General features: G+C 43.6%; 1 protein-coding gene across 1 annotated transcript; it reads left to right on the top strand.

The window, feature by feature from the left end:
• The first annotated feature begins 457 nt into the window (after positions 1 to 457).
• On the top strand, positions 458 to 19614 carry LOC118696714 (low-density lipoprotein receptor class A domain-containing protein 4-like). The gene is made up of 4 exons (XM_036398989.2): positions 458 to 542; positions 3522 to 3676; positions 13684 to 13737; positions 15010 to 19614. Exons 1-4 carry the CDS (start codon positions 473 to 475, stop codon positions 15550 to 15552), a joined length of 822 nt encoding a protein of 273 aa, XP_036254882.1. The 5' UTR covers positions 458 to 472; the 3' UTR covers positions 15553 to 19614.
• Positions 19615 to 27590: the final 7976 nt, after the last annotated feature.

Here is a 27590-nt window from a genome sequence, read left to right as displayed (position 1 = left end):
CCTCCTTCCCTCCCTGTCTGCGCTCCGGCCTCCCGCGCGGGGTTCGCCCACCAGCGGGGCAGCGCCTTTCCGTTCTTTTTGTTCTCGCGGTCGACTGTTTTTTTAAATTTTTTTTCTTTTTATTGTTGTTGTGGTTTGGGTTTTTCGATTTTTTTTTTTTTTTTCGAACTCGTTTCGCCCCGGGCGCGGAGCCCGGCGGGACCCTGGTGTCCGTGCGTGCGCGCACACGCGCGGCCGGGGCACGGCGGGGCGGGAGCGGCCGGTGCCGGCCGTGCCCGCCCGCTCCGGCGGCGGCGGCTGCGGCTGCGGGGCGGCAGCTGCGCTCCGAGCGCCGGGAGAGGCGCGGGCGGGAGATTCCCTGGCAGCCTCCTGACCGTGTCCCCTCGCTGGATGGAGCCGGGGCTGCCGGGGATGCGGTGCCCGCCGCGGGGGCTGGCGGAGCGGCTTGAGCCCCCGCCCGGCGGAGGCGAGCATGTCCAGTGAGCGGCTTAACAAGACAGCGGTGAAGGATGCGCGGTTAAAAGACCTGTTGTTGGAAAGAGGTACCGGCGCGGAGGGCCGCAGGGGCAGGACCGCGGGATGCGGCCCGGGGCACTGCAGAGCCCGGGAGCGCTCGCCGGCGGAGCTGCGGGATCTGTGTGCGGGGGGAGGCTCGCTCGGGGTGACGGTCTGGTGTGATCGCTGCTAGGGCTGTAAATTATGTCTCTCTTTTCGAGCTCTTCTGAGAAGGTAATTTGATTAGCGCGTTGCCTTTTCCGTGTTGGGCGTTTACCCTGAAACGTTGTGTTTGGTTTTAGGGTTTTTTCCGCTAGAGAATTTTTATTAGAAACGTTGTTTCTTGCGCGTAAAGAAGCGGATGTATGTGAGTGTGACAGGCTCAGGGTAGTAAAACCAAAGCATTTCTCTCCCTGAACCTTTGCCCGGCTTCTTTCCCAGTCAATTTACGGGAAAAGTGGGGAGGAGGAGATGCCTGTCTGGAAGGCGGTGGCCCTTCGCGCCTGGCAGGTGTCGGGCAGGGGACGCGATGGGGGCCGCGGTGACCCAGTGCCTGTCAGCAGCCGCTAGGAACTATTTAAATGGCCTCGATCAGTGCCAGCAAGTACAGACTGCTGCTGCAGGCTGCCTTTGCTTTTTACCGCTAATAACCTAATGAACAGCAGGAATGTCACTCAGGAGGAAGAAGGGATTTAAAATTATCTTTCTTTTCCCGTGCTTTCCATTGAGGAAATCCTCTTGAACATCATTAAGGTGTTCTGTTGCAGTTTGTTGTTTACAATGCAAACTGAATGTGGGAAATCCCATGTGCTCACAGCTGTGTGCTGTGGTTTTTATTTTCTTTATTATGTGGCCATATTTTAATCAAATATTTTAAGTGATTCCCTCCCACGGGAAGTGGTCACAGACCAAATCACTCATCTCTAAGGGAGAGGTAGTGTCCCTCGGCACTGAAATGCAGGGGTCTCGATAAATTTAGAAGACTGTGTCCTTGGCAGATAGAGAAGTAACATGTCATTCTAGTGATCTGTGCATTCTAGGAAAGCCCAAATAAACATTGGTTGTTTTGCATGTTGCCCTTTAGCAACAGTCTCTCAATTTCCAGTGTAAAATGTGACATGGATCCAAAAAAGTTTGTATAAAGAAACCCTTTAGTACTTCAGTAGCCACAGAACGTGAATTGCAGAAGTTGTCAGCTGTGTGAAGTCTGTGTTTCTGAGCCAAGAAAAACCAAGACTTTTAACTTAACTGTGGTTTGGGTGGGTTTTTTTTTAATTAATTCTGTTCTTCTGGCTTTTTGATCTTTTGGTGCTGACGTTGTTAGCTTCCAGTGACACAAGAGAGGGGAAAAAGAAAGATCACTGACCTGCCTGTGGGGTTGATAGCAAAAGCAGAGCACCGAGCACTGACTAACCAAATTCTTTGAAAACGCTGCTGGTCTTAATGATGAGTGGGAAGTACTTAACAGCGAAGAGTGATAAAGTGATAGACATATTTTTGCCCTGTACTCTTTCCTTAGCCTTAAGTAGGCTTAGTTACTCCTCAGGAGACGATTGCAGACCCTCGGCACTTGGGTGCTGTGGCTGTGCCTGCCGGTAGCTGGTGACAGACAGCTGGACCTTGGCACCAGCCCCCGCTGGACACCAGCACGCTTGCGGCTCCTGTAGTCTGCGTTTTGTTTGCAAGAGATCTTAGAATAATGAAACTGCCTTGGGTTTCCTTTAGGTCCACTGCAGGTTCATCTTGGGTTTTATGTTTTAGTGGTGTTCTTGTAGCTCAGCTTCACAGTTGTGTTGTGTCTGTACAAGTGTTCTGCTGTAACACAGAAAGCTGAGCATGGCTGCAAATTAAAGATGGGGGGAAAAGGGGCTTGTTTGCTGATGCTTGTTCTGTCCTTTCATTTTCATATGGCATCTCTCTTTCCTTGTTAACTTTTTAAAACAGAAGTTTAGTATCAGTTCTCCAAAGTTCATGTTTTTGCATCCAAAAAGTAGTGCCCTTTTTGGAAAGTACTGAAACTGAGCAACTTGAGCTGCTTCTTTGCTTTTTCTACCAGCCTAGCAACCAAAGACCTCCTCCCATTAACTGGAGTTGTCTTTCAAGATGAGAGCATCCCCTGTGAGCAATGCAGTTTCCATAGAAATGTCATCAACTAGGTAGCTGCAAAGGGCAATTTTTCCCCTTACATTGCTCATCCTTGCTGCTCCAGTGTAGCCAAAAGGGTGCAAGAGTGACTCATTTCTAAATATACTTAATATTTGTGGTATAGGCAGGGCTTCAGATAAGATGATGGGTTCTGACGAAGTTCATTGTAATTGTATCTCTTGCAACAACTAGGGCCCTGGTTTCATTTTTATCCGTGGTGGAACATCTCTTGTTTTAGTGTACAAGAGTTCTTTTTAGATTTTTACCTGACTGGGAAAGGCCTGGAAAAGTTAGTGTTACACTCAGAGAGAAGGTGGTAATTGAAAAAGACACTGCATGTAGATTCAATAGGCTTAAGGCTTTCCACTCTAGTTAAATAGCTTTCATGCTCTTGACTTGATAAAAAAATTAAGGTTAGTGTACTAAATAATCAGTGTCCTGATTCCTCTCAGGCTTTGAAGCTTATGAAGCTCTCTGGACTCTATTGGTACTACAGGTGGCTATTAAAATAGAGTGGGTTTGTGTGTATGAGGTTTCTTTGGGTTTTTGTTCAGTGAAATTGTTTTGTCCAAAAAGTTCATTTATGGTGTTTATGTTGAAGCGTTTGTTTCCTTTGGAGGCTGCAGAGAAGGATCACTAAGAAGCTTCTTAGTTTTGACCTACAGCCACTGATCCTGGTCACTTTGCTCTGGCAAAAATGAAATAATTTTCATACTTTTTAGAACAGTTTTCATCACAAAACTTTGCAGAATGGACAGCAAGAGTATCTCAAGCCAGATCAGTCTCAGAGAAATACTGAGTGTCTTTTCAGGCTGTTGCTTTGAGGGTTAACCTTCTGTGTGTTGATGACACATTTTCCTCTTTTTTTTCCTTTGTTTTAGCTGAACTGGAGTTTGTTCAAATCATCATTATAATCGTGGTTATAACTGTTATGGTGGTAGTCATCATCTGCTTGTTGAACCATTACAAACTCTCGACACGCTCCTTTATCAACCGACAGAGCCAAAGCCGAAGGCAGGAGGAAACTCTGCAGACGGTGAGTGTGAACCCCCTGCACCAAACTCCCTTTTCTTTGGGCTGTAGGGGCCTGCAGCAAAGCCTTCCAAAGAGCTCTGGTACAGGAAGCTGCTGGAAAAACTTCTGATATCACTTTTAATACTCCCTGGTCTTTTGCCAGAGTTGTATTTGTCATTAGAAAACAAATTTGTAACGCAAATTTAAGGTACACCCTCTTTAATTATTTTTAGACCCTGCTATGTTTTATGTAGCCTATATTCATTTTGCATTTGGAGGCTTAGATGGGACATTGTGCTTGCTGCTGCTGTACTTTGAGAGGGGAGCGTGGAAGGGGAATGAATGGAGATGAGCTGGGGTGCAAAGATTTGAAATACATGTTGTTATGACTTTCCATGTATTGTCTGATATCCTGGGGTTTTAGCTCTGTTACTGTTTTGTGAAGCTGCCATGGCTGTTTGCTGTATCAAACCACTGTCCCAGTAAGGGCCCAGGAAAATGTTGAGTTTGTTCCACTAAAACAGCAAGAAGAGGCTAGGAAAAGGATCTCTCCAAGGACCTGGCATGCTTAAGATGTGTTGTTACAGAGTCAAAGGCTTAAGATTAGAATCTCAGTCAGTACTTGTTAAGAGTGTGTTTAGTGAACCCAAGAATAAATGAGCACCTAATTTGCCTTGTGAGCCAGGAGTTTGCTGGGTGGGATGCTCTGGTCCTTGTGAGGGTTAAGCACAGTGTGTCCCTGACCTTGGGATATCCCCCACAAGCCGTGCAGCATCCTGTGGTGTTGCAGGGAGGTCCTTCCTTCTGATGTACTCTTCCCAGAGAGGTGCCCTTTGCTGACAGTGATGGCCAAGGGGCCATTTATGAAGTCACTTTTTGATGCATTGAATTCCTGGTAACAGTGCTGAGTTCACAGCTTCCTTTTGCTGTCAAAAAAAAGTCGGATTATAACTGAGAGATGTGATCATAATGGTTTACACCAGTTCTAACACCACAGTCTCACCTTTTTATCCATCCCAGTCTTATGTTTCTTCCCTCTTTGTGCTCCTTAGGGAGCTGCCAAGGTAATGGTGAGAGGCCTCAGGGGACTGCTCTGGCTGAACACTAATTGCTGGCTTTTTGCTTTTGCTTTTTTTGTTATGGTTAGATTTCAGCAGGGGAGGCAGAGATGCCACGGGGCTGCTGTGGAGCTGCCTCCCTGGCAGTTGGCAGCTCCCTGCTGAAAGTCAGCTGTACAATGTGACAATACAGGGTTCCCAAAGCTGTCTCTTAGTACATCACCTGTGCCATTTTGCTGGGGTGAATTGCTCTTTCCTTGGAGGCTGCAGGGGGAAGAAAGGAGCTGCCTCTTCAAGCAGAGGCTGCCTCACTGCCTGGCACTTGGGTAGTGTACGAATGGTTAGCTCTAATTTGGTTACAGATGAAACTGGAACTTGTCAAACCTTCACCTCATGGACTTGAGGACTGGAAAAATTGACTAGATTAATTTGAATGTTGCTTTGAAATGGACACTGTAATTCAAGAACCACAATTCTGTCTGAAAAATGTTAGCTGTAATTGCTACAGATGCCTAAAATGAAATAGTTTGAGATAAATGAAATGCATTTTCATTTTCACAAATCTTTTTAAACTGTAGTAAGCTGTCAAATGCATGAAATAACCCATTATTTCCTTTGTATGGTTCATTACTATTGTCTGTTATCAGAGCCAGTGATTTTTTTTTTTCCTCTTGGGCACAAGGGAGAAAACTTTGCCTTCTTGTAAGAAGAACATGCAGTTTGGCAGCAGGGACTTGGGAGCTGCTTTAGTGCCCAGAACTGATCTTAAATAATTTTTAAAACACTGACTCAGTTTCAGTTTGATGTCACCATTATAAGTAATGATAATCACAGCCAAATGAGCACTTCATGGGAATTGATGAGGGGATGGCAAGAACCAGTTACTAATTCCTCTGAAAGCCTTTGGTATAGATTTGTCATCACTATTACTCATCTGAATTTCTGATAAGCTGCAGCTCTTATAAGAAGAAGGTCATACTTGTGGGGAATGGGGATTTACAGGTCTCTGAGTTGAGATGTCAAAAACTTTGAATTTTCTTTTGTGTCAGGTGTTAGAAGGAAATTCTGATAGAAACTGGCTGTGCAGTGCAAACCTTAAAAGCAATGTGCAGAGAACAAGGGTCAGAAAACTCAAGTAAATGCTCTGTGGTGAGAAACTGCAAATGACCACTCTGTTCTCATTGTCCACAGTGGAGTGGCTTGCTCAAGATAATAGATAGTGTGAGTGGTGAGATGCAGGTTATACGCTTCTAAAATTCATTTTTTGTGCCAGGCACACCTTGCTCTGTGTGCACACGCTATCCAAGTAGATTTTCTTGCAAGGGAGTATTTTTTAATGGTATATAGACTCTGAAAACAGATATAAATGTTTGTTAACCACTAATACCTGAAGAAAATATTATTGTGACTTAAGTATTTTTTTTTGGGAGAGAAATAGTGAATGGGAATAGAGGAAATTCAGACATGTTTCTTGAAAGAAGATGGTAAAGCAAGTTATTTGACTGTTGGCTAGTTCTGAAGTGAACGCCCTTTCATGTAACTGGGTTAGCAGACGTGTATCAAAATGTAGAACTCAGCCTTTCCTGTTCAGATGGGGGTTTTTTGTTTGTTTGTTTGGGTTTTTTGTTTGGTTTGTTGTTGTTTCGGTTTTTTTGGTTTTTTTTCTTTTTTTTTGGTCCTTTTGTTACCTTCACTTTCTTTTTCCTTAAGCCTGTCCTGTTTCTAGATAATCATGCCTTCTACCAGCTGAGTGGTGGCTGACCTGCACAGATTTCTGGCTGCATAAAGATCAACTGTTGGATAAATGATCTCTCTTATTCTGGTTCCTCTACAGAGTGTAATAGGAGTGATCAGCTAAATTACCTGCTGCCTTTATTACCAGCCTCACACCTGTAAAACTCATGGGTTAGGCATCAGAAGTAATGAAATGAAAGATATTAGTGGATTTTTTTTTTCTGAAATGAAAGATATTAGTGGATTTCTTTTTCTGGTTGAACTTTTGTGGTTATACAAAAACAAACTAAAGAACCCAAACAAACAAAAAACAACAAAAAAACCCAACAACAACAACAAAAAAACCCACCCTGAAGAAACACCCTCAAATAAAATGAAAATAAAAGAGGATGATAATGAGAATTTCAACTTTCAGGCCAAGTTAGAAGTTAGAATGTTAACAAGATTTGAAGTAATGTTTGAAGGGCAGAAAAAGGACCAGTCATAGGAAAAAAAGGCTGCTCTTCTGCAAGTGTGCGCTAAATGTTGTTACGCGCCTGTTCTGTAAATACAGTTTTCTGTTCATCTTTATATTTTTTATTTATTTTCTTTTCATTCTTCTGGAGTATCATCTTCCAGTCTTTCCCCTGGTCTTTGGTATTTTATTACCTTGGTTATTGGCCAAGGCCTTAAGCAGGTTGCAGCCCAAGGGCAGGACAAACAGTGAGGGCTCAGGAGCAGTGGGTGCTTCTGCTGCAGTGCTGGGGATGCTGCCTGCCCTCTCCTAGTGAGGCCATTAAGCATTCCAGCCCTGTTTTTACATTAACAGAAATAAGAGTTTTGGGGCCCTAATTATGAGAGGTGGAAAGATGCTGAGCAATAACCATGCTGGCATGAGCAGTAGCCTGGAGTGAGCCTGCAAGGTGCTGAACAGTGTCTGTATCACAATGGATAAAATATTGAACATTTCCTGCTGCTGGCTTATCCATCAGCAGTGTTGGGCTTCACAGCTGGGAGCAAGCCAAGGGTTGCAGAGCACCTGAGAGGGATACAAAAGCCGTGGGGTGTGGAGTACACCAGGAGCTTGCCCAGGGGCTGCTTCACTTTGAAACAGCAGAACCTCTGGTGTGGGAGCAACTGATGCTCCTGGCAGTGCTGGGGGAATTTGAGGCAGAGCCATGTGGCAGCCCTGGCAGGGCAATGTGTGCACAGGGTGTGTGTGTGATACCCCAGGGGAGATCTGTGTTGCTGCAGCATTGCTGGCTGTGCCTTTGTTGACCTGGTATCAGGAGGGCACTGGTGCTGGCAGCCAAAAGTGTCCTGCTGGAATGTAGGTAGCTGCAGCTGAGCTGCTGCTGTGGCACTCTGCTGTTTGCTGGACAAAACAAATATAAATCTTGCTTCCCAATGATTAACTCTTAATGTCATCACCAGTGATTTCCATGGGGACATTGAGGGGAAAGAGATTAAGTGACTTACAGAGAGGTACTTAATAAGCTTCTGACATTCCTAATTTCATTCCTTTTCCCTATCCTGATGTCTTTGCATTGTTTTCTTTTATAAAGTAGATGTTGAATGAGTGCTGAACACTTGTACTGCCCCAGGCCTACTCCTGGCAGCAAATCCCTGCATCCATCACACAGGATGCTCACCCTGACCAGCCCTTGCCTCCCAGCACTGAGGGCAGCATTGCTGCTCAGGCTGCTCAGCTTGCATTAAACCTGCATTGGGAATGCCAGTCATGGATGCTGAGCTCCAGGAGCACAGCTGTAAAAAATATTCCCCTCTGCCCTGCACCAGCTATTTCAGAATAAAAGGGGAACGTCAGGAGGGTGACAGAAAATGGTCAATAATATTGACAGCTCAAGGATTTGTCATTATTTCAAATGTTAGTCTTTCCTGCTGGTCTTTTAAATTATTTCCTACTGGCATTGGCATTATTTTGTCTGTTTCCTGCTGGTGTCCCTAGGCCACTCATTCTCATTTTCTTACTGACATGTGCAAAGGAAAGAAATCCCATTGGGAACAAGAACCCAGTCCACAGCCAGGAGAGAGTGTGAGTGCTGTAGACCACTCTGCTCTGCCAAATCTTTTTGTTTGTACCAGTCATCATTTGGCAAGGTCTGGATGTGCACTGTATGCTCCTGCTGTCTCCTTGAGGGACATGGGCTTGCCTCTCCTCAGGGAGTGCTGCCAAGAGGACAGCGAGCTCGGCTGCTGCCCTTTGAAGTCTCCCACGGTAAAGTCATTGTATGTTTAATAAGAGCAGGATTGTCCAGGAATTCTGCAGGTAGGGCTAGAAGCAAGGAGCACTGGCTTTGGGTGTCACCTTGGGCAACTTGCTTCATCTCCAAACAAAGGAGGAAGGATAACAGTACTTACTCCCTTCAGTTGAATGAAATGAAGATTACTTAAAGTGATGAAGTGCTGTGAAGATGGGGAAATAAAACTTTTAAAGCATTAAGTAACAGGAATAATTGCAGTAAGTGTAGGGAGGCAGATTATGTGTGAGAGATTTGGCACTCTCTGTAATTCTCTAGTACTTCTGCTTGGTACCGTGCGCTGCTCTGTTAGACAGCGTCACCTCTCCTGCTCTTGAGGAATTGCTTTTAAAGGAACAACCTGCTGGAATACTCACTGTTCTGTTGGGGACAGCACAATAGTTTGTTTTGTTTGTGTTTGTTGCCATCTTCAAAGCTGTGGTGGTCTGTATGACCCAGGAAGATACTGGAAGGAATGAGCCCCTGTGCCTTCCTGGAGTGTTTTCAGCAAGCCAGTGCTTTAGTGTGGTGTAATGTACCACCTAGGGCCAAAAGCAGAAACTACACTGCTATCTGGAACATTTCACTTGCAAAAGTAATGTGTGTATTTGTGTGTGTGTGTGGACGTTTTTGTATAAAAATAAAATAAAAATCTGTGTTAAGGAGAAAAGAGAGACCTTCTTAATAATTGTAATGCATTTTAGAAAGTGAAAAACTGACTTTTGTTTCTCAGAAAACATTATTTCAGGCAAAGTTCTATTTTGCAAAAACTTAATAGTGGAGAAAGTCAGTAAATCTCCTTAACAGTCAGCAAAAAAAAGAGAAAAGTTTGGATTACATGGGATTGTCATGGTTTAACCCCAGCTGGCAACTAAGCACCACACAGCCACTTGCTCCCAGCAGGCTGGGGTAGAGAACTGGGAGAGTAGAAGTGAGACCTCGTGGCTGAGAGGACAGTTTCATAGGGAGAGCAAAACAAGGAGTTCATTCACCAGTGCCCAGGGACAGGCATGTGTCCATCCATTGCCAGGCATTGGTGCTCCATGCTGTCTAACAGTGACTTGCAAAGAACAAATGCTCTTGCTCCCCAACTCCCCCTTTCCTTCTTCTTCCCCTGGCTCTGCGTACTGAGCATGATGCCATGTGGTCTGGAATGTCCCTTTGCTCAGTGGGGTCAGCTGTCCTGGCTGTGTCCCCTCCCAGCTCCTTGTGCACCCCCAGCCTCCTTGCTGGTGGGCTGAGGTGAGGAGCAGAAAAGGCCCTGACTCTGTAAAGACAATTCAGCAATAATGAAAATATCCCTGGGTTAGCAACACTGTTTTGCTCACAAATCCAAGACATGGCCCCATACTTGCTACTGTGAAAGAAAGTAACTCTATCCTAGTTTTAACAAGCACAGGGATCCTTTTGCTTTATTACAGCTTGAGGAAAACTTTTTGCTAAGTGTAAATTTTTACCTATAATTTCTTCTGAGTTAAGAATCATTCTTCTGGTAAATGTCATTCCTGCTGGCTGTCAAGGGGCTGATGCTCAGCTGAGGCAGTTGGGTGACAGTGTGTGCTCCAGTGTTTAAAAATGTCCTCAGAAAGTCATCTTCTTACACTGTTTAATTCTGGAGGCTCTAAAGCTTTGTAAAATATGAAATAGCAAATTATCCTAGGCTTTATGGAGTCTCCTAAGCTCTAAATATTGAGCTAAATAATCATCACCATGAGATAATTAAGTAATCACTCAGCTGGATTTATTAAATGATGCTGCTATTTCAAAACCTAATCACAAAGTTAATTTCTGTAAATTATGGTGAAACCCAAAAATGACAATGGTCAGCAAAAGACATAGGTGGATCCCCAAGGTTTTTCTTGCTTGTGTTATTGGTAGGTGCTAGGATTTTCATTCCAAAGCCCAACAGTGTTAAAATGAATACACTATAGGGAATAAATACATAAACTTTCTCTCCTTGTCACTTTTAAGTATTGAAGCTCATGCCTGAAGTCTCTTGAACAAGGAGCACGTTGAGGTGGCCTAGCTATTGACAGTCTGTAAGAAGCAGGTAAATGAGGTACTGCCCTCATCAAAATATGGGTAAATTGCATTTGCTCAGGTTTAGCCTTGTTTGCACATACCTGATAACTACTTGTACAAATCCCTAATATAAATACAAATGCTGTCAGTTCTCATCTGATTTTCACTGATGTGAGCACAGGGGAAGAAGCATTTTAGCTTTCAAAGGAAGGTCTGTAAGCACAGGGACAAGTAGGGAGCAAGAACTCACGCTTTCCCTCAGTATAAGTCACCCCAGATTGGTCAGGGTGATCCCAGCACATTATTTCCTAAATCTGTGTCTCAGGGTGGAGAAGTGTAGTCATGGAGATATTTTTCTTCTGCAGCACTTTGTTCTCATCTCCACCTCTTTCCATCACCCCAAGATCAGTGGAGCTGATGGGCACCAAGCCTAGGGTTAGGTGGTATCTACCCAGTGCAGGGAAAGGGGAGTTTCCCTTAAATAAAGACTCAGAAAGGTAGGTAGTATGTCTCCTGTGGTAGATGCAGTGATTTCAGGCGGGCAGAAATTCTGTGTTGGATCAGTTATTCTGGCCTCAGTGAGGAGAGGATTCTGTGCTGTGTCATTGGACCAGCCATGAGGTTGGTCTGCATGGTTTGAGCCTGGTATTTTCCAAGTGTGGGCATGCTGAGCACATGTTACCCAGCCATCTGCTTGGGGAGTTCTTCTGGCTCCTGGGATAGAGATCTTGCTGGGGGTTGGCTGCTGCCAAATCATTGATTCAGTCTGCTGCTCTCTCCAGTGGAAAGCTTAGGGAAGGGAGGAGCTGCAGGTGAAGTGTAGGACATACTGTCACAGGAACAACATTGTTACATATCCTTGCATCCTAAGGATCTCACAGCCTCAGAGTTCAACTGCATCCCAGGCTGTTTACCTTCTCAAGTAGTTATCCCAGAGTGGGGAGAGCTTTGGGCTCCTTTGGTCTCACCTTGGTGTGACTATCCCAGTGCCCTGGTTACTCAGTGGGATCCCTGTAGCAGCTGCAGTGCTCCAGGCTGGGCCTTTGACTGTTCTGGGATTCAGGCATCAGTGGTAGAAGTAACAGGCAACTCCTCTCTTCTAAAAAGTTATTTCTGTTAGGCATGGCTGGTAGCAGATCTGGGAGACTTGGCTCAGTGAGCACGTCCTGTTCCATCTCCATGCAAGGAGTTTTTCTCCATATGCTGCACCATCTCTCTCAGCTCATCTTACCCTCTTGCCTTTGGGGAGATGGGCCCTAGAATGGAAGTTGTTTCCACATCCTCATCAACAGCTCCTTTTCATAAGGGAGTTTAAGTGATACGAGTAGTGGAGGTAGATTTTATTTCTTTCTGGGTTGGCTTGTTGGTTTTGCCTTTTTTTTCTGAGCCTGTAACTCAGGAGCAGTTAATTGAGAACTTTAGCTTTGACTAATATGTTTTACAAACAGTTGCAAGGGGTTTGGAGCCCGTTGGGTCAACTGCTGATAACCTGATTGCCTTTAACTGTGCAAACATACCCTCAGATATTCAAAATGAGGGCACCTGGGTGCTGAAGGAATGGAAAGGAATGTGTGCACAAGTGTGTGTATATACATCTATGTATATAGTTCCACAGTTACAATTCCTTAAGTGACAGAACCACATCTAGGCACTGAAATAAGTGACTCTGCATAAGATTTGTCTTTTGTATCTTTGCAGAGGGGAATACTTGGGGAAGTTGTAAATAATTGCAATTGTCAGCCTCTCTCTATCTTTGCTCTCTAAAGCTACGGAAGAGAAGTGTACCAGCTTTGCTATTCAGAGCATTTCCCTTAGCAGCTGAATCCTGTGGGAGAGTCCTCTTAGAGCAGCTTTTCTCTGCAGTGGACTCTCCTGACAAGATCACAGACGGCATTTGGTCTCTGAGTGTCATGATGAACATCTAGTTGGGTCTATTTTTACTTCTGAAATATGTTGAAAGATGCTATGGTGAGAAGAAGCAGTACAGTAAGATTTGGAAGCAGTCTATACATGGTAATGCTTTTGGGGACAGTATGCGTTTTCCTTCCAGTTCCTGAAATTTCTTACGTATGTAAAACTTGAATTAACATCAAGAAAATAGTCATGACTGTCAATATTTTGATTTTCTCTTTGTGCACCAAAATTGAAGTTCTGAGCTTTATAGCTGCTCTGATATGTCCTTTTCCGCTTCAAAATTTTTCAATAAAATAAATTCACTGCGGGAGTTACTGCTACTCCAAACAATTAATTGAGAAGAAAAATAACGATACACCTTAAGCTATTTTCCCATATTGACATACTGTTCTTCACCCCTTTATTCTGCCCTGGGTGCTGGTATGGTGTCAGAACAGCATTTCAAGGGGCGAGAGAGAAAATATTTTGACCTGAGAAGGTGGTTGGAGAAGTGGTTGAAAAAGTGGCTGAAACCTCAGCTGCTTTAACTACTGTTTGTGGTGGGAATTGGGCAACTGGCAGTTCTGACCAGATTATCCCCGGGTTTAGCGTGTCTGTCACTCCACTGAGATTACAGACACCAGGTTTTGTTGTGAACTGTTTTGCCTGTGCTGTGTAATCGGGATCCTGGCTGGCAGACCTTTGTCAGACCTGCCACCCTTGCTGGTTTGGGAGGTGACAGGTACCTGCTCAGCACACAGGTGCTGAGGCGTCTCCTGTCATCTCCATGCATTGCCACACTCTCTCAGACACCACCAGCTTGCTGCATCCTTATGGCCTGTGGGGCTGGGTGCAGTGGATGACATCTTGGCACTTGCAAAATGGACCAAGCTTGACTTGCCTGGGAGCAGAGCTGCTCTTTGCTCATGTTTTGGAAAGAAAGGGGTGGGATGTTGCTTGTTTAGCTCCTGGAGACAGCCAGTCCTTAGAAGATGATTGCTGGTAAGAGCTGTGATAATGAGCCAGAATGGTGATGTGATCTATTAATTTTTCTTTTTTTGTTGTTTTCTTCCACATTTCAGGAGGGGTGCTTGTGGCCTTCAGAAAGCTCGGTTTCACGCCAGGGTGCTTCAGAGGTACTGACAGATTTCTGACTATCTTCACCAAGTGCTTTCTTTTTTTTCCTGTAACGTGTATTTGGTTCTTTCAAAAACATGCATCTATTTTTTGTAAAGGAAGCTTTTTCAGTGTAGTTCACACCGTCATCTAAACCCGCCTTAACACGCATTTCATAAATTCCTGAGACCTTTTCATAAAAGAATGAAATTTTGCCTGACACCTCATCTCCATCAGCAACTCCCTGTGTCATAGTAGGCATTCGCAAGTAAGTGATGGAGGTGTGTCTCTTTCCCACAGTGGCTCAGTAATTTGAGTATTCATTGGAAGCTGGGAGACCAGTTCCTCTTGTCTCTGAACTTTTCTTGGATTTACAGCACATATCCTATTGCCAGTGTCTCCCTTCTTCCAGCTAGCACAGATTCCTTGTCTATACAATAATTTGTGGGTGTATTGCTCTGAGTAGTCCAGCTGTCCTGTGACCAGCAGCAGACCTTCCTGGTGGTTGGCCCTGCATCTGTGAAAGCCAGGGGTTGGACACCCTGCAGGGATCCAAAAAAGAGAAGAGCATTTTGATAGCTCTAGATCTGAGAAGCTGCTGTGTCTGTCCAGATCTGGGATAGACCAAGTGAGGAGCAACACCACTCACAGATTATCTTGAACGCTTCCTTTTGTAAAGCCTGTCCTTCTCCAGGATTTTAATATACCAAGGACATACTTTCCATCACAATGCAGAAGCTTTGTAGGTTCTCCCCAGAGGCTGAGTTCTGGCTGAGAACTGAGGGGGAGGAGGACATCTGATACACTCTGATGGTGAAGGCGTGAGATATGCTGAGGCTTTACAAATTGTACTGAAATGACCATCTGAATTCTTTGGGGATGCATTAACTCTGAGTAGGAGGGGGAAGCTTAGCTTAGACTGCAGCTGAAATTCAGTACTGGGGCATTGTTGTAGAGCTAGGCAATTGCCCAGACTAGAGAGAATTAATTTCCTGGTTTCAGAAACAGAATAATTTGTTTTTGCTCAGAATGTTTTGGTGTCAGAAGGAGCTGTGTGGGGTCTTGGGCTTCCTTTGTGCAGCTGTTCTCGAGTGTGCTGGATCCTTCCTGCACCTCCTGCCTCTTCACCTGCAGGCATGTGGCTGTGCTTGTGCATGGTATCTGCTGGGTTTAACCTCTAAGACAGGTGGGGAAAGAAGCATTCTGTGTTTTATCAGTTCGGGGTGAGGACTGGAGCAGCCGCGGCGCTGGGTGCAGCGGTGGAGTCACGCGTGTCTCTCTTCCCGTTTCAGATCATGTACGCCCCAAGGTCCAGGGACAGGTTTACCACCCCATCCTTTATGCAGCGGGACCGTTTCAGTCGCTTCCAGCCCACCTACCCTTACATGCAGCATGAGATTGACCTTCCTCCCACCATCTCCCTCTCGGACGGCGAAGAGCCGCCGCCGTACCAGGGCCCGTGCACGCTGCAGCTCCGGGACCCCGAGCAGCAGATGGAGCTCAACCGGGAATCCGTCAGGGCGCCGCCCAACCGAACCATTTTTGATAGCGACTTGATAGACATCTCCATGTACAATGGGGGTCCCTGCCCACCCAGCAGCAACTCGGGCATAAGTGCAACCAACTATAGCAGTAATGGAAGGATGGAAGGACCACCCCCGACGTACAGCGAGGTCATGGGCCATTACCCAGGCTCCTCTTTTTTCCATCACCAGCACAGCAACATGCCTCCTTCCTCGCAGAGGGGGAGCAGACTTCAGTTTCAGCAGAACAATTCAGAGAGCACAATAGTCCCCAGCAAAGGCCAGGACCGGAAGCCAGGGAACCTGGTCTAGGTTACCTGCCCAGGTGCGTTTGGACTGAAGACGGGAGAGCCCAGCAGGGCGGTGGAGGAAGAGCCCCGTGCTCCGGTGCACAGTGTTGTTACGTGGTACAACTGAGTAAAACCAAACGTGCAAACCAGTTCTTTGTTTCTGATTCCTTTCAGGGGAATTGCATGCAAAGCAGATTGAAAGAAATACAAACTTCCATTCGGTTTGTCTACGAGCAGTGTTTCAGGGGAAAGGGGGGGGGATATATTATTTTTTTTTAATAAACTATTTCAATTATTTAATTCTAAAAGTTAACTTAGCACAGAAATGAGGCTTGTACAGCCTGTTTTATACTCACTGAATGGCAGAAGGAAGAAGGTGGTTTTGCTAGATAAATGGGGGAAGAATTGGCCAGTCTGCTTTTTTTTTCTCCCAGGATGTGAATTTTTTTTTTAATATGAAACAAAATTCCTGTTCTGTGTGCCAAGGTATAAAGTTGAGAACTTAGATGAATGCAAGGAATTAATTTGTGTTGTGATAAATGTGTTTTAAAAAGTTGCACTATCTTACTGTTTTAAAAAAAATATATATGAGGGAACTGTTTTATGTGAAGTTCTTCTATATGTTGTTGTTTCACCTGTGGAATAATGATAGAGCCCTAGAAGTAATCTGGAGGAGTTTGCCCCCTCCCCCCGGGTTTGCTAAAAGATGGGGACAGGACTTAGGCTAACATCTCTTGACTTTTACAATTCAAAAAATACAGGGACACTTGTCTTTGCAATAATTTGCATTCAAATAACAGTGTATCAGTGAAGTGTCTTGGAGACTTTTGGATGGAAGAAGGCAAATATGAAATCTCAGCATTTTCCATCACTTGAGGTTTAGCTGTTTTGCAGTGTAGACGATTTCTTTCATAAATGGCAAAACTACAATTCCCAGATGCGTTGATTTGTATTGATTCTAAGTGCTGCCATTCTTTTCCTTGTCCTAATGCAGTATCACCAGTACTTACCGTGCTAGAGATTTCTGTCCTCACTGTAGCCTGAAATGTATTTAGTCACATATCATGACATTATGCAATAAATGGTTTGAAAATGCAGGGTGGGATTTCTTTCCCCTGCTCCGCTGTTCAAGTATGTGAGGCTGTCGTGGTTTTCGCTCTCCGTTTCATCCTTTCAGATGCTGAAGTTCAGTCCTGGAGGTCTGTCCTGTTGAAGTGAAGGGAGCCCTTGTGGCAAAACCCCCCCTGTGGTGTTTTTGCAGCAGTACCAAGGGCACTTGTGGCAGTGGTGCTGGCTCCTGAAGTATCCCTGGCAGGGTCATGGGAGCACCAGGAATTCTCCCTGCAAACCATTTTGCTCTGGGCCCTGCTGCAGAAACCCTTCTGGGTGTGCATGCTGTCTGCGTGACGCCAGCAGGACTGTGCTCATGGCTAAAGGTGACTCATGGGTTCACCAAGTGTCTGTAAGCCCTGATTTTTGCTATACTGGCCTGGAGAGTAGTTGGGAAGTGTTCCCTGCCTGTGTTGTGGCATTTGGGGTGTTTCTCCACTGGCTGTTCCCGTGTGGAAGCACGCGCGGTGCCAGAATTCAGTTGATGGCAGAAGGTGATAGTGGCATCACAAGCACATGAAAAAGCACAAATTGCACTTAAAATGCATTTTGGAAATGGACTTAAAAGTAAGAATCTTTAGAGTCTTAGCTTGAATAGTTTCTAATATATAGGTGTATGAGTGTGTCATAGACCTCTTCACTTTAAGATCTTTCACTTTTTTCTGTTTTCCTGAGCTTTGTGCTTGGTTGTGGGCAGCAGCTGCTGAGTGCCCCAAGGGCACCAATGCCCTGGTCCCATGGCTGGAAGCTGGATTTCTGCAGGACTTCTGTACACGAGGGACTCTGATAACTGAAGTGTATCTTTGATCTATGCAGAGTTTTAATGCCAAAACTGTGTGTATGTGTGTGTCTGCGTGCGTGTTGTCTTTTGGGCCTCAGTGTAGATTTGTTTTCTTCATAAGTTAATTTGATTTTTTTCTAGTTTAAAAACATTTGTATAACTGTTAGTCTGAATACACAGCCCCATTTGTCTCTGTAGTTGTTATTTTGGTCTGAGTCATGCTGGTAATGCAGAGTAAAGCTGCCTTTTATTGTCTGTATTAATTGAAGGGAGAGATAGAGATTGTATGGTGGGGTTCACTTATTTTTTTCCTCTCAGACCCACAGTACAGGTGTTTAGAAGATGACTAGGTGGCTTTCAGTCAGCTGGGGCTCTCACCACTGTCTGGTTCCTGGGAATAAAAGCTGTGAAATTAGATTTTTGCAAAGAACCTACAAACATAATTCTTAGTTAAAAACAACAAACAACAAATGAACAAAACCCAACCAGAGGACAAAGCCAGCAAATGTTGGTTTTGGTCTTCAGTGACTTTTGTCACTTGAGGAGTGAGCCTTTAAGCCAGAGAATGTGTGTGCCTACACAGATACTGTGCTGTTGCCTAAATGAGGATTGTTTAGACAAGCCTTGAGGTGAGAACAGCTGGAACTCAGTTGTCAGGGCAGAGCACACCTGGGCTTGGGCTGCTTGAAGACTGACTTTCTCCATGTGCGGATCTCAGCAGAGTGAGCCTTGAAGTTGCCTTCAAAGTTGCCTCTTGGGAACGTTCTTTCTTTAAAAACAGCCCTTTGGTATCTTTTACCCTCTCTGCATGCCAGTAGATTTATGCACTTCCCATTAACATTGTCCAGTATGCTGTCTCTTAATTTTTCTTGGATGAGAAAATTTTTCTGCCTGGAAAATGTAGCCTTTTCCAGTGCTTTAGAACTTTGTTTAAAATAACTTGGTATTTGCTTTAAAAATAACTTGGTATTTGCTCACCTAATAGTTGCATCTCCTTTTGCATCTTTGTTTTCTCATCCTAGAATCCTAGAATCATCCTAGAATCATAGAACAAGCTCAGCTGGAAGGGACCCATCAGGATCATTGAATCTGGCTCCTAGCCCTGCACAGAACCATCCCCAGAAGTCACACCATGTGCCTGAGAGCACTGTCCAAATGCTTCTTGAACTCTGTCAGGCTGGTGCTGTGGGGGAGCCTGTTCCAGTGCCCAGCCATCCTCTGGGGGAAGAATCTTTTCCTAATACCCAACCTAAACTGCCCCTGGCACAGCTTCCAGCCATTTCCTTGGATGCTGTCACCGGTCAACAGGGTGAGGAGATCAGTGCCTGCTCCTCTTCTTTTCCCCATGAGGAAGTTGTATCTGCACTGAGGTCTCCCCTCAGTCTCCTCTGGGCTGGACAAAGAAAGTAACCTCAGCCACTCCTCATGGCTTCCCTTGGGACCCTTCATCGCCCTCAGGGCCCTCCTTTGGACACTCAATGGCTTAATGTCATGCTCTGCTTTCCCACATGTAATGTGCTGACTCTCAGCTCTGGGAGTCTAGTGACTAGTTCACTTGCTATAGGTGAGCTTGTAATCTTCTGGTTTGGGGCCTCTCTTGGCAGTAAATAGGCTGTTTTCTGATGGATATTAGTGCTCTCCAATGGAAAGGCAGTCAACAGTGTAACATTGAAATGCTTTGTTTTTCTATTTTTTTCTTCCATTGACTTGGTAGAAAATCTGCTCTTGATAACAGAACAGAATGGCAAAAGAATACCAGAATTAGATAGCACTATCCATCTTTATAGGCTTAGTGAGTGAGCTCTGAAGGTAGGTAATTCTATGAAGCAATTATGGAAGACCAGCTTTGAAAATATCCAGAATTGATAGACTGTATCCCAGAGCCACTCAGTGAAATTTTGTATAAATTATAAAAGATTTCTGCAAACACTGTAGCATTAATTGTGTAGATTTTGCCTCCATACTGATCTTCTGGTGTATGTGTCTCATACCACAAAACCCACATAATATGTGTGTGGTGTTCTCTATGTGCTGGATCATATTTGCCTGAATTCTGGTTGCATCTTCTGACTTTGCCCAGTTCCCAAAATTCAGAATAGTGATGTCCTCACGTTAGAAATTTTCAGGTTAAAAGATTATTTTTTTCTTTTAAATTCACCTTTATGAAATAAAGTTTTGTGACCTCTGTCCTACTGCAAAGACTAATTTTTCCCTTACATGTCTTGGCATGGCTCTCTTCTTGATGCTAAATATGCCCCATCTTTGGTGTTTTTGTATGATCTTTCAGGGCTAGAAAAGGCAGGGGGTTTAGCAAAGGAAAAAACCTGTTTCTCTCCCAGTTTACCAATGGAGCACTTGGCACTTAGCTCTAATTCTGTACCTATGTTTAGAACAATTGTGTTTGGGCTTGCCTCAGTGCTGGACAAGCAGACTGAGTGGGATGCTGCTTAAAAGATGTGAGTGAGAGATAGGAAGGGGGGTACCCAGCCAACAGTGCAGTGTTCAGATCCCTTGCCTGGCATGTGTGGCATGTCCAGAATTCACAGGAGTCTGCATAATAGGATGTTTTCATCAGGGAGGATCTAATTATGCTACTCCTGGTCTTGTCACTGATGGACTCTGCATGTAGGCCAGTCTTGGGCTGAGGGGACTTTATTACAGCATGAATTTCCCTTGGGAGTATGATAACTCAAGCATATGTACAAGTTATATATAACTTGTACATATGCTATAACTCAAGCCCCATGTACAAGTTCCTGATGGCCAGTGAGGAAGATGATTGTGTTCCTGCACTCATGGAATCTGCAGGAGCCATGACTGAAGCTGTGCTTCATTTGACCTTTTATTACTGCTTGCCCACTGCTTATACCAGTTTGTCCCAGCTGGAAGCTGCTTGTTGTGCCAAATCCCAGAATGTTCTTGGTGCAGGTACATTTTTTTAAAAAGTGTCATTGAGAGTTCTTGTTTTTTTTTTTCTGTGAATGAGGTGCAAGGAAGGGTAAGGAGCAGAATTGCATTGTTTATTAAGGAATGCACTTCTTTGCAATAGGGAAGAAATCATGGAATAGATGATGAAGAGTCCTGCTGAAGAGCCCTGAGTGGAGGCTGTCTGGAACAGTGCTGTCTGAGGTGATCATTTCTAACCCTGCCAGGTAGTGAGATACTGGGCCTTAGAACTGACACTCTAATCTGTAAGGAATGTTTGAATGCTTTGGAGAGGATTGATTGCTGACCTTTCTCTGACTCTATCCCTGAGCGCTAATGGTAGCTAAGGTAACCTGATTTTGTAGGCGAAGGAAAACAAAATAGCAAGTTGGTAAAAAATAGATATACATCGATATTTTTCTTTGCCTCTTCCCCCCCCCCCCACCCCAAGGATAAACAATAGGCTTGCTGGCACATTTGAAAGTATTCAGGGTTATCACAGGTTCTCTCTGGTCATTACAGTTAAGTCATGTCCCTGCATATGCAGACCTGCTTGCAGACTTGTTCCCGTGATTCTGTCTGTACTAGTTTCTATTCCATGATCACCTTCCAGGAGTGCTTGAATGGCTCGGTGTTGTGCTCTCAGTAACAATGGCAGGTCATTTGTCAAACAGCAGGAAGTCTGAGGTGTATTTGCTTTTCAGTCCTGTAAATGTCATGACCTATGTTTTTATCAGTAGGGGGCTTTCTTGCTGCACCAGTTCTTGCCTGTGACCTGGTGTGCTCATGCATCTTCCATCCAACAGCTCTCTCTCCTTTTGGGTGAGCTTTGAAAAATCATTGTGCTTTGGGATAACCCCAATGCAGATCTCGTCTATTGATGTACAGGAAGAAAGTAAACTTAGTGTACCCTAAATCTCATAAGCATGTTTTTCAGACCTAGCTGATGGTGAGAACCAAGTGATCCTTCTGTGCAGTGGGTTCAGATGAAGTCTGGTTTTTGATTACATCCTTGCTTTTTAGATAAAGGCTGTTGCACATAATTTAATTACACATATCTGGTCTTTCTCTGCACTGTGTTGCCTGCTTGCCAACCAGTACAATTACAACTTTTCTCCTACACTAGCCCCAAATGTGTCAATCATTTCAGTCCCTGGAAAGAGGCAGTCTTACTGAGTTGTCTGAGGCCTTTTAGAACATGAAATAGTCCCTTGTGAGGATGTGTTAAACTTGGAGAGGTTTCCTGTCCAAAAACTGGTCTGTATGTTTCATTAGGAAATTCAGCTTTAAGGTTTTGAGAGTATGCTGACTGAAAACGTCGGCAAGATTTTTTCTTTAGTTAATATATTGTTTGCCAACCTATCCTCACTAATCAGAGATGTAAATTACCTTTTGAGCCACCTCTGATTGCATTTTTGGGCTGGCAAAAGCCCCGTTGGGCACACTTGCACCAGCAAAAAAAAAAGAGAAGTTTTCTTGGTACAGCTCTGGGGAATAAACAGAAGCTGCACCACTAAGTTCATCCTCCAAAACCAGCCTGAGACCTGCATTGCCTCTTCCCAGCAAACTGAAGTGTAGGTGTTTGGATGAAGTGCTTTGCTGCACTCTTTAGTACCACAGACACGCAGTGGAGGGCCTACTGATGTTTTCTTGAAATTGTCATTGGCTTTAAATGTATTTCAGGGATGCTAATGCTGTTTTGGTAACCACCCAGTACAATTCTCCTGCTTTTGAAAGGGAAGATCAAGGACCATTTTGTGTCACAGACTCTCCTGGCTCTTACTTCTGCCTTGCTGGTGTCAATTCTGTTTTTAGACTGAACACAAGCAACCCGGGTATTGCTAGTGTTGCTTTCTTGCTATAAAAGAGCTTACCTTTTTATGTTGATTAATGATAGAAAAACAAAACTGTAACGAAGATATACTTCCCCTTCCCTCTGACAGAAGTGTGATTTACTGCCAGAGATGATGCTTTTTCTTTGCTATATTGCTGCTGCTGTTTCAAGTGGTTTGGTGTGTGAGCTTCCTGAAACAACACGGTGTGTGTAGGATCTCGTGGGTGACAAAGCTGTCTCTTTCTTCTTCCTTTCTCTCCTTGGTTTGTGCTTGTCTGTCTGCTATGGTAGGTTTACTAATCAATTAAATACATCCTTATTAGGTATAATTTTGAGGAGGTTTGCATGTCAGTAGTTTGTAAGCAACTAAGGTGCCTCATGTTCAGGTCTGAGCAAATAGGAATCCCCTTGCACTCAAGAGGGCCTGATCCAAGGCCTGCTGAAGTTGGTAGGAAGACTCTTGCCAACTTCAGGGGGCTTTGCATCTGGCCTTACACTCCCACCTTTGTTGTGCCTCACTTAAAATGGTGCTTTTTCAGTTGTCTGTCTTTTTTTCTAGTTTGTTTTTTTTTCTTTGTATGGTGCTGTGTATAACTTGAATATATTATGCACATATCCTACCCAATGGGTAGAACAAACAAACAAACATACGAAAACAAATAGATGTTAATACTGTAAGATAGTGTACAGATGATACCAATTTTAACACAAAAAAATGGCATAAACTTTGTGAATGCCAATCTGTGCTTGGTCCTTTTTTTGTAAGAAAGTTTGCAAATGAATGCATACAAATGACAAAAAGTCTATGTATTTTATTTTCCTATTAAATATCAATATAATATCATAAGGGAAAAAGGTTAAAGAAATCCTTTTTGACAAGCCTGTGTATAGCAATTAGTCGTTTGATGCATCTTTGCTGTGAAGATTTCTTCTTTTTTTTTTTTAATGTGTCACTTTAAAAAAAAAGGAAAAAAACCACAAAGCAAACAAAACCTCCACAGCTTTAACCTTGCAACTAAATGCTTCTCGTATTGGTTGTTGCCTTGCTATTGCTGAGTTGGACCAGTATTAGTTACTACTTCTCAAGCAGATACATTATTTATTACTATCCTTGATTACCTTTTTTTTTTTAACTTAGAAATGGGCTAAAACTTTCAAACCTTTTTAATCACATCCTAGATTTGAAATGAAGCTCAGACAAGTGGGAACTGACCCAAACCATCCCTGCAAAATCAAAACCAGGCCAATGAGAGTTCTGTGACAACAGCCAGCCGTTCTCTGTGCCCACTGCTGGTGCACCATGCTGCCATTACAGACTGTCCTTGGGCTTGGGGTGTGGAAGGCCTCCCTGGTGACCTGTGCTCTTGCAGGGTGGACAAGAGTGGCCCCAGTGGTAGAGAGCTGAAATGCAGGGTTTGAGTGGGAGCTTTGAGTTGGCAGCTCTGCTGCTGTGTTGGCTTCTGACAGCAATGGCTTACCCAGGTTCATATTTAAGGTTACAGAGAAATGCTTAGACCTGTTCAAACCCAGTAGGGGAAGTGGTGTGTGAAGTAATGTTACACTTCAGCTTCTTTCCAGGCTCCGTTGGTTGTTGGTTCTCCCTGGTGTCTCCCCGTGTTTGACGCTCCATTCCTGTGCCCCGCACGCTCTTCGGTAAAGCAAATACCTCAGGAAAATTCACCATGAAGTTCTAGTGTAGGGACTTGCAGATGCTGTACTTATTTTTCTAACCTGTTAGTTCTGACTATCCCAGGACAGTAGGTGATATAAAAGTTTAACAGTCCGAGACAGACTCGTCCTCTCACAGATGGATGCCATCTACTCTTTCATAGACGCTCCTGTCTGTATGTAGCTTTTTTTATACTTGCCAGGCTTTAACCACAGATGTAAGGTAGCAAGGTGTTGGGTGATGTTTGAGATGGCCTTTTGGTTCGGTTTTTGAGACGATTAGCAAAGTGCTGTGCTGAAACTCAGGGGGCCTTACCCGGGCCAGTGAAGTTCAGTGGTGGGGCTTCCTCTGATTTGAGTGGGCTTTCAACCCGTCCGTCACGCTGGAGGATGGTGCCTTGGGGCACACTCCTTCACTGCTTCTCTGTCAACCTGAAGCATCTACACCTTTGTCTGTAAATATCTTTTTAAAAGCCCTCACAGGAGTCCTGTATCTAAATGTTGACCATGGTTGTTTTGGCTTTTTTTTGTTTTAAAGAAGTGTGTTAAGTTTCTTATGGCCAGTTCTGCATCATCGTGCCCTTATAGGTAGCTTGTATCATCACATCCTTCTCTTTGTTGAGCTGTTCTGTCAGTAAGCATGTATCACAGGTAAATAGACATATTTCCTGATTGTCACTTGTTAATTCATTTATTGTTTGTCAGGGCGTGGAGTAATTGTTTTGGAAGTGTGCCTTGCCTGGCCATCCTCACGTTTCTGTTTGCACTGCAGAACCACTTCTGTGCATGAAGGAAGAGAAGCAAACAAAAAACCCCGGGCCTTCACTAGGAAGACTGTACAGAGTAAACCTCCTGCTGGAGGAATCTAGAGTAGGATTTATCGTAACAAAACATGCATTTTGAGTGGACCAAACACGAGCATGTCTTCTTTTAGAGGCACTAATTTGCTTTGAAGCTGCAGTGGAAAGAGCAGACTATCTATCTATTAAGTGTATTCACAGCTGTGTTCACGCTTTTCCATTTACCGCAAAGCACAGCAGGCAGCCAAGATTTCAAAAGGACTATGAGCAGAAGTTACGAGAGCCTCAGGCATCATAGACCTGGACAGCAAAAATAATAATAATAATTTTTAAAAAATCACTTTAGTATTCTTTAACAAAGCTTTTCTACTCATAATATAAAGACTACACAAGTGTTGATAGGGGTTTTATCTTTGTATAACTCTCAACTGCCCAATGCTGCTGTGCTCAGAGCATTTCATGATGGTATGTACATCAGTCAGGCTGTTACACTCAAAATTAACCATCAAATGCCTGTTTTTAGAGTGTTACCCTTTCTTTGTTGTTTCTTGCTAGTTAATTTACAGTGTAAAATGCTTTATTGCTGTATGGATTTTAATTTTTTTTTGTATTTCCAACATTGTGGCTTTCAAGATCACATTTTCAACACATCTATTATTTTTGTCCATTTTCTTTCAAGCTATTCTGAAATATGTACAGCACTATCAACAATATTTAATCTTTCTTTTAAAATTTATTGTTGTAAAACAAAGCTATTAAGAACAGTAAGTCTTTTTACAACTGTATTGGAATTTCTCAATATCTGTTCATGTGATGCTATGACAAACCTGGCTTGCTTTACTTTTTATTTTTTTAAATTTTATTTTGTGTTTAACACAATTAATTTGTTGCTTATTTTCCACCGTAACTCCCAGTTATATACAGAAAAAGATTTCAACTGTTGTGTATCTGACTCTTTTAATTGAGCAAATGGTGATGTCCTAGTTTTTAGACCTAAGGTCTGTTTATTGCAATACTTTTAAAGGAAGATGTTGCTCTAAGTGCTGTTGTTAGTTTTAAATACAGATTTTATGCTTGTTCTTAATATGCTGTGGTTAAACCATGGCACAAAATTATTAAAAATTATTAAATGCATTTGTCTCCTGTTGGATTTATTTTCCCTTTGTAGTGAAAAAACAAAAAAGCATTGGAACCCTAGAGTGACTTTGGTAAAAATAAGTACTTGTCTCTTTCCCTTGCTGTGTCTGATGAGGGTTTAAGATCTGCCTTCTGACCCTCACACTCTGGTGATTACTGCTGGGACAGTTCCTGCCCTGCCTCTGCCATAGGATGGGCTGGAGCAGGGACAGCCTGTCACACACTGGAGTTCAGTCTAGGCACTTAATCTAAGCCAGTTTGTGGTTTCAGTTCCTTTAAGACAACAACCCCACCTCGATCTCATTTAAAGCCCTGCTGGTGGTGCCGGCCTCTGGCACAGCAGTGCCGACTGACCAGCAGGGAGGGGGGGATAAGCAATGCCCCCAAAGCACTGAGTTGCAAAACTTCTTTAAAAAATGAAGGTGCAAAATATGGCTTGTGGGAGGGAGATTCACAACCCGGTTTAAGAAAGCTGGGACGTGCTTTGGCCAGCGCTTAAAAAAACAGCAGTTGTGGTCCAGTAATGGGGTGAAGAGAGGGATGATGCTCTCAGTAAAAAACCAGATGAAAGGATCCTTTGCAAAGATTTGTCTTTGGTGATACAGATCTTTGCAAGGGAGATCAAATTATCCCTGGCTGGCACCTACCACTTTGCCATACTAAAGCTTAACAAGACTGGGAAAGAGCAGGTAGTTTCTGTACATTCTGTGTATAAAGTGATGGTTTATTTAGCATGATTATTAATAACATAGTTTTCTTGGTTTATATTTTATACGTGTGCTTGCTGGAGTTTGATGTCTGTGTTGCTGTGATGTGATGCTGAGTTTGATACCTCAAACCTGGGGCTTTCTTGCAGGTCTTTTCCAGGAGGAGGTCTGCAGTGGGAGCCATGGTCCATCCCACTTCAGGCAGCCTGCTGTGGAGCTGCCTTTACATTCCACTCAGAGAGGAACCAGGGGGGTTCCCCTTGTTGCTGTTCTTTTCAAATGTCTTAGTTCTTTAAATGTTACAGTACTTATTTTTGGGTCAAAAGTAATCATATTTTTTTCCTATAACCACCCTGAGATTGCTCTCCTCCATCTACAGCATTTTAATTCTTCTTTAGTATTTAGAAAATTGCTAGTTCCTTAGTCCTTAGAAGTACTCTAAATCTCCAAGCTTCTGCTCCTCCTCTTCTGTCTGAACCCTGAACTCCCTGGAAACTGCATTTTTTGAGCCTGCTTTGATCTTTTACTTAATCTGGTTTTAATTGTATTTATATTTAGTTTATAATATGCCATTCTGTTTGATTGTGTTTTAATATCACTGCCAATGGTTGCAACTCAGCTGTAAATGGGATGTCTCATCTCAGTAGGGTTACTTTTTTTCTGCTGAAAGATTAATATAGTGGCTGCTGCAGTCCTGTGAAACCTCTAGGTCTGGCTTCCAGGCTCCCAGCAGTATTGTGTCTCATTACAAACACCCTGGTTTTAACATCCCAAACCCTTTTCTTCCAAAGACCCCTCTGTAATGAGACTTCGTTACTTAGACAAAAATTAATTAGGCTTCTCTCATTATCACTGTTTTGATCGGTTGTGCTTTAAGTGAGTTCTAATTAAAATGCACATTTTAAAACCCTCACTGCTGAATCCTCTTCTAATAGCTCGCTTCTACTGCGGCGATGCCCTGCTTTTTGTGCAGTTTGCATTGTGCTGCTTTTGCAGAACTCTAGCATTGATTAAGAAAACTAAAAACTTGCATGATTTTTTTTTCTGCTTGTTTTCTACATTTTTTTCTCCAGACTGGCTGCCAAATGATTGCTCCTG

This window comes from Molothrus ater, chromosome 1 (genome assembly GCF_012460135.2).
Source record: "Molothrus ater isolate BHLD 08-10-18 breed brown headed cowbird chromosome 1, BPBGC_Mater_1.1, whole genome shotgun sequence".
NCBI classification, from domain to species: Eukaryota; Metazoa; Chordata; class Aves; order Passeriformes; family Icteridae; genus Molothrus; species Molothrus ater.
This window is presented reverse-complemented; position numbering and strand designations above follow the sequence as displayed.